At 40.7% G+C, this 6,684-nt stretch overlaps 1 protein-coding gene across 1 annotated transcript; it reads left to right on the top strand.

Moving 5' to 3' along the window:
• The first annotated feature begins 434 nt into the window (after positions 1 to 434).
• Positions 435 to 5,577, top strand: LOC114453256 (phospholipid scramblase 1). Its single transcript, XM_028433063.1, has 7 exons — positions 435 to 512; positions 1,133 to 1,222; positions 2,234 to 2,276; positions 2,365 to 2,585; positions 2,681 to 2,842; positions 3,323 to 3,484; positions 3,796 to 5,577. Exons 2-7 carry the CDS (start codon positions 1,154 to 1,156, stop codon positions 3,823 to 3,825), a joined length of 687 nt encoding a protein of 228 aa, XP_028288864.1. The 5' UTR covers positions 435 to 512; positions 1,133 to 1,153; the 3' UTR covers positions 3,826 to 5,577.
• The last annotated feature ends 1,107 nt before the right edge of the window (positions 5,578 to 6,684 follow it).

The raw sequence follows: 6,684 nt of genomic DNA, 5'->3' as shown, positions 1-6,684 counted from the left end.
ACTTTTGCTGCGGCAGTGTGATGAAGCAGGTGGTAAGGAGCTCCCTCATCCCTGTTTGTACACAATCGATCCCTTAGTAAATGGAGGATGCAGTTTTATTCAGCGAATGGGCTGAATCACAGAAACACACATTAACGTTATCTATGCAGTGTGTTTGCTTGTATTAATGGTGACATCTAGAGGATGGAAATGAGAATTTGTCAACAGAAATGATACATGTTCCTGATTCCTGGTGTGAGCTTACTGGACACACATATAAAAAGAAATAATTGTTCCTTCTGTATTGCATGGATTAATCTTTAAAACTGGCACAGACGCAGCCTCTGACCTGCTCTATGTTACCCAGTTCTAGCTGTTTTTGCTTCTGTTTAGCTGTATTCTACACTGCCTCACTGTCATTGGTTCCTGAAGATGGGAAGTACAATGACGTCGACCAATGAGATTAGAGCTTTATTCCATAGGTTTGGTTCCGGAGTGGCCTGTTATTATTTACGGTAGCGGGTTGAATATCGGTGAGTATTTTCTGATTCTGCCGTCTTGTGTTGATGCAGACTGTGAGTGATGTAATCTGAGTTCGGATTAAACTGCCGCGCGCTGATGTTGCCTTTTTACGACTCGCTTTCTCTGAATGAAAAAGTAGGCAGATCAAACCTCGGCGTGCGCTCCTTCCACCAGCTGACGATACATCCATAGCCAATAAGCATATCTACCAGAGCTCTGACCTACATACCGCAGACGGCAGGTGTAGCGGGTGCTAGCAGCTTTAGGCCTGTTGTTTATGTGTAAATAAATGGGAGTAAGAGGATTTCTCCTGGCGGTGTCCCCCCGCCCCCCCCTTCAGAAGAGGCTCGTCACTTCCAAGAATATGTGTCGCCCCCCATCTGCAGCTGCTCCTCTGTCCTCTGTGGGGGGATTACTCCCACTGCTGACTTCGCCATTAGTTAATAAACAGGACACAGTATAGAGGAGCACACACACCAGGTTGTTGACAATGTACAATACTACATAAATACACAGAAACTATCCGCTGTCCATCTGCCTTAATGTGTCTGCAATAGTTTATAACTGTGACCTATTTAAGCAGAAGATGGCGCCATTTCTCAGGTTTTAACGTCACACTTCTCATCAACAGGTCTCCCAATATTCTGCCAACATGAATATGTATGCTGTGCCCAACCCGGGAATACCAGGCTGTCCACCGGGATTAGAATACCTGACACAGGTAGGTGCCCGTTAGTCCAGAGGCTTTCATTGGTGTATGTAAATTCACCACAAGCCAGTAGCACCCAACAGACAAACATGTGTAACTAACCCCGCAGCAGGTATTACACTGCACTGCAAAGGAATTTTTACACATAATGGTGTTGGTAATGTATACATGTGTAAGAGAGTTAGACTGCTCATACCTTTATGCAATAAAGTATGCTATTAGAAGACATTTTATAGTAGAGAAGCCAGCATGATTTACAGTCCTCAGTGCAGTGGAGCATAGTGTGTGTCACATGACTGAGCGGCAGAGAGAGCGCATACAACATAACATACATACATATACATACACACATACAGCTCAGTCACTGGCTTTTTGTTGTATTTCAGACACTAGTGATGTAACACATTTCTTCAACATTATGATATTGATGTTGTAGTGTAGCCCAGTCATGCAAAGGTAAATACTCTTTGTGGTTGGCTGAGGGTTTTACTGCTGTGCCTTAGAACACAAGTTTACTGAGCAGTTTCACTGGAGACAAGGTGTGTATACTATTTTTAGTGTAGCTCATGTGGGGTGTTCATTGGCGCTTTGATCCCCGACCCCAAATGCCAAAGTGTCCTGAGAGCAAGACAGTGAACTAAGAGTTGCTGCCAGTGAGAATGAGAAGCACTGAACAGCACTTTGAGTTCCACTAAGGCAGAGAGGCATGGCATAGCATAAAGTAAGGTGACATGTTTTGCACCAGATTGTGGGTCCTCCTCTCTATTGGAAGTGAGGCGCGAAATCCTGAGTCTAGAAACTCAGGATTTCTCTCTCACATTTATACTGTATACCTCATTGGGATTTCAGAAGTAAAAAACTGAGAAAGACAATATACTGGTAAAAAGAAGTGACCTCAGCCACAATCTTAATGTCCAGACTGCTGTAGTTTAACAGCTCAGTGATCCTCACCGTGAAGTGGTTTTACTGGCTCTTACTCCTCCATACTGCGATGCCTAAATCTGTGCTGTGTGCTTATTTTAGGTGGACCAGCTACTCATCAAACAGAAAGTCGAGCTGGTTGAAGGTACGGCGCGCAAACGTATCTTTTTTCACTGCAAACAGACCATGTTTTATAGCAGCAGTGGCTCATTGTGTATTTTTCATCCATGCAGCCCTTGTTGGATTCGAGAGCAACAACAAGTATGAAGTCCGTAATGTAATGGGCCAGAATGTGTTCTATGCCGTCGAGGAGAACGACTGCCTGAGTCGACAGTGCTGCGGCCCCCTGCGCTCCTTTAACATCCACGTCCTCGACAATTTTGGACAAGAGGTCATCACCGTCACCAGACCTCTTAAATGCATGTCGTGCTTTTTTCCTTGCTGTTTACAAGAAGTGAGTGTGACCACTTTTAGACTATCCTTTATTGTTGACAAAACTTGAGGTCTGACTACAAATTACACACTGTTCCTGAATCCTGCTTCACTCAGCTGGAGGTGCAGGCTCCCCCCGGTAACACAGTGGGCTACGTGATCCAGCAGTGGCATCCCTTCTCCCCTAAATTTATTGTTGCAAACGAGCACAACGAGCCCGTGCTGAAGATCCATGGGCCTTTCTGTGGATGGAGCTGCCTTCCAGATGTTGACTTTGAGGTGGGTTTATCTAAACACAGAAATCCATTAAATTGGCAAAAACATAACACCACATGGTAGCGTGGCCTGCAGACATGTTTTTTTCATAAGGGATCTCTACTTGTGCTCTGAAGCGGGAGGTATGTTTCCAATCAGAGCGGGATGCGGCTTGGATGAAGCCACTGCACAGGGCATGCTCTTGTGTGGTACAGTGTGACCATTGTTCCACGGCTCAGCTAGTTTTATTAAACTGAGCTGTGATGGGGGTTTGGGTCAGTGATACAGGGCTTTTACTAGACCTAGAGGAGGAGTAACTGGAGCATAATATTACCATCCTGGCTTCTTCCCAGCTTCTTTGAAGTCATTACTGACTTTATAAAACGAAAAAAAGAGAATCATAATATTCCATGATATATATCCAATAAAACCAAAGTTTAGGGATTGATCTTTATCCTAATACAACACGTCTGCCATTTTTCTTCTCTGTGACTCTTTCTGCAGATTTTGACGTTGGATGAAGTCAGTAAGATCGGGAAAATCAGTAAACAGTGGACAGGACTTCTTCGTGAGGCATTCACAGATTCAGACAACTTTGGCATCCAGTTTCCCATGGACCTGGATGTGAGAATGAAGGCGGTAATGATCGGCGCCTGTTTTCTCATTGTAAGTTCATCATTTGTCAGAAACATTGTTAACCTGCATAGTTCTTACTTGGCAGTGTGGGAGAAGCTGTGGGCACAGTGTGGCTGCCTCAGACGCTGTGGCCTCATATGACTCAGCTTTCATGGGCAATATGTTTGTAGCCACTGGTAGTTAGACATTTCTTAGCCTACAATTAGTGGGAAATGTGACCTAAAACTACCCCAATTACCACAAATGCATCTTGTCAGAGTCTTTGCTAAAATGTCTCAGCACATTTATAATAATGATTTAAATTAACAAGTCGTGTTTTGTTTTTTTTGTTTTTTTTACAGGATTTCATGTTCTTTGAAACAACTAACTAGGAGCCAATCAGGATTTCCACATGACATTCCTGGAAGAACAAGGCCACAGAAGCCATGATGATCAGCCCTAAATGCCCTAACATAGAACAACCTTCAAACGGATAGTTTAAAGAAAAGTACCAAAAGGTACCACAACGTTATACTTCCTGCATGAACAATGAGATAGAAGGTTTGTTTTAGTCTTAGCTGCTCAGGTTGGCTGTTAAACCATGTCACTGGGCTGTGAGTACAGATGCAGTTGTTTTAGCTAGCATTTGTGAAGAATTTAATTTAATTTTACTTTTTATTTATATTTATATTTAGTGTGTGTTTACATTATGTTCACTGATCCCCTGTGGCCCCACTACTGAAAAACCCAAATAGCATATTAAGATACAAAAGGACCAAGTGCTGTTATATTGATTGTGAATTTTTTTTAAAAATGAGGTCAGTATAATTAGGCATCTTTATGTAATTTGGTCATAGGTCGGTCAAAATGTTAATTTACCTAATGTACTATGCTTGCAGTTTTTTGTGAGAACTAAAGGGACAGTGTGATGTAGTTTGTAGTTCTGATTATCAAAGCCCGTATGGAGTTTATTATGGACTTTGTCAACTTTGAGCATCGTGCGTGTGTGTGTGTGTATGCACTGCTTTGTGTGTGTGTGTTTGCGTGTCTGTGTGCTAAGGGTGTACTTGTGTGTGTTTTAATGCAAACAGAAATGATCAAACTGTAGGATACAAATATTTATATTTTCAGTGCCACACTGATTATGCATCTGATCGACTCTGTGGAGGTTGTTTTTTTGGGGGTTGTGGCTTAATGTATTGTCCCAGTCTGGTCCACAAGAGGGAGCCAAATACTTATTTAAGAGTAACCCAGTCCAAATAAACAATCTCAATACCTGCTTATGCCATAGGATTTTATTCAAATAATAGTGTCTGAAGACATGATGTATATTTTTGGACAATCTCAGGTTGAAATGCATGTTACTGTACTATAGTGCTGGCTACTGCTGCTTCTGGGAATTACACACTTGTACCTGATACTATGAATACCAGAACTTTTTTTCTTTTTTTTTTGGAGTGTATTTACATTGTAATTATGACCTTGTCCACGAGTGGCAATGAAGAGTTTCCAGAAGAAAAAAATATATATATTTAATAAATACAGCCATTAATGTAATTAGGGATGGGATACGAGTATTGAAACAAAGTTTAATGTGCGTACAACATTAAAAACTAATGCCAGCAGTGATCCTTGTGGAGCCACCATAAAATATATATCTGCTCAATCCTGCAAACCTGGAAAATGTCCATCTTAAGCCATGTTTCATACATTAAGTCTTAAAAGCTTAAAGGCTCTTATTTTTATAAATGCACTATATACTGCCAGTTAGATGAGCTGCTGTAATGTTGCCAGTGTAGACTTCCATTTTCTTGTATCACCAGTGTTTTATTCTGCCTTCAGTGTATTGACACTTGTTTGTAGAATTACTATAAGTGTATTTATCTCACTGTTTATGAGCAGTGTTTTTTTACCCTTGGTGTTAAGACTGACAACATAAATAAGTACTTAAGGTGGATGTTTTTTTTTCAAGTTTTGTTTTCATGCTATACAATTGTTAGAAAACCTAAATTTGATTGCTTAGAGATTTAGCCTGTCCTGACGGATGAGTGCAGTAATAGTATACGATGCTGGTGCTAAATCCTCTGAAGGCTCTTTGATTGTCAAATAAATGAAAATAAAATAAAGTGAGAATGTGACAGAAAGGGAATCTGGCTGTTCCCTGTCAGTAAACAGTCCTTATTCTTCTACTTTTGCACTAATACTGTGAACAAATAAACCGTTTAGTCATGCAATGAATGAAAACTGAGCTAAGCTTAATTTGTGCAAGTAGTCCATGGAAACACTTCAATAAAGCTAAAGCTAAATTGTGATGTGTGAATTTCTTTTGATTTTTTTTGTCAAAGATTAGTCATTATGTACACTGGGACTCCTTTGGCTTTTAGTCCTTTCAAAACTTTTCATGGCTTTGACTGTTAAAATGGTAAGACCTTGTAAATGGTTACGTAAAATTGTCCATTGTCACCTTGCTGTATTCACTGCTGTAACAACCAAAGGAATGTTTGGACTGTAGAAATCTGGATTGCAGAGTAATCAATACCACTAAAGACATCCAGCATTGCTTCCTTCTCAAAAAATCAATTCAACTGAAGCAGTTAACCTTAGACGTATTCAAAAGACACCTCATTCAAAAAAAGGCTTTTAAGCTCTCTTTAATGATCACCGAGAACACTCACTGCTGGGCTAAGAAGCATGATGATGCCTAAATCTAGTTGTTTCTTAGGGGGACAGTGGTACCAAGGCGGTAATCTATTGTGGTCATTCTGGTATAATCATCATCTAGATTATATTATATTTAGCACATGTACTCTTATTAAATGGCCAAGTATGTGAAGAACCACCTGGAAACATATGCAGGTGGAAGCTAACACATGTTTTTCTTGTCTCTGATAAAGGTGGCCAGAGAGGGAACCTCCTGGTCCATCTTATTCAGCAACACTATCCTGGTGCAGATTTTAAGGTTCTGGTTCCTAAGCTGCTATGCTACTATTCTGTTGTGTCACATGGCCCAGAAGGCATTGATGAGTTAAGGAACTTAACAAGCAATACACCCTTGTGATTTTCCTGCAGTAAATATATTTAACTTATAGTCAGTACAGTAACAGCTCTGAGACCTTTTTATAAATCACCCTTTCTGGGGATACACTGTAAGAAATTGTGCTGTAAGGCAGTATGCTACAGAGGAACACTCAACATTTGGTATGAATTAAACATCCAGACCACACAAAAGTGATGTCACTAATGTCAGCGCA

This window comes from Parambassis ranga, chromosome 20 (assembly GCF_900634625.1).
Source record: "Parambassis ranga chromosome 20, fParRan2.1, whole genome shotgun sequence".
NCBI classification, from domain to species: domain Eukaryota; kingdom Metazoa; phylum Chordata; class Actinopteri; family Ambassidae; genus Parambassis; species Parambassis ranga.
The sequence above is the reverse complement of the archived record's forward strand: the minus strand, read 5'-3'. Positions and strand labels throughout refer to the sequence as shown.

Bases quoted from the DNA above. Each gene is read 5' to 3' on its own strand.
- LOC114453256 (XM_028433063.1), top strand. From the start codon at position 1,154: ATGAATATGTATGCTGTGCCCAACCCGGGAATACCAGGCTGTCCACCG. The intron at 1,223-2,233 runs GTAGGTGCCCGT...TGCTTATTTTAG, and splicing joins GATTAGAATACCTGACACAG to GTGGACCAGCTACTCATCAA. The intron at 2,277-2,364 runs GTACGGCGCGCA...TCATCCATGCAG, and splicing joins GAAAGTCGAGCTGGTTGAAG to CCCTTGTTGGATTCGAGAGC.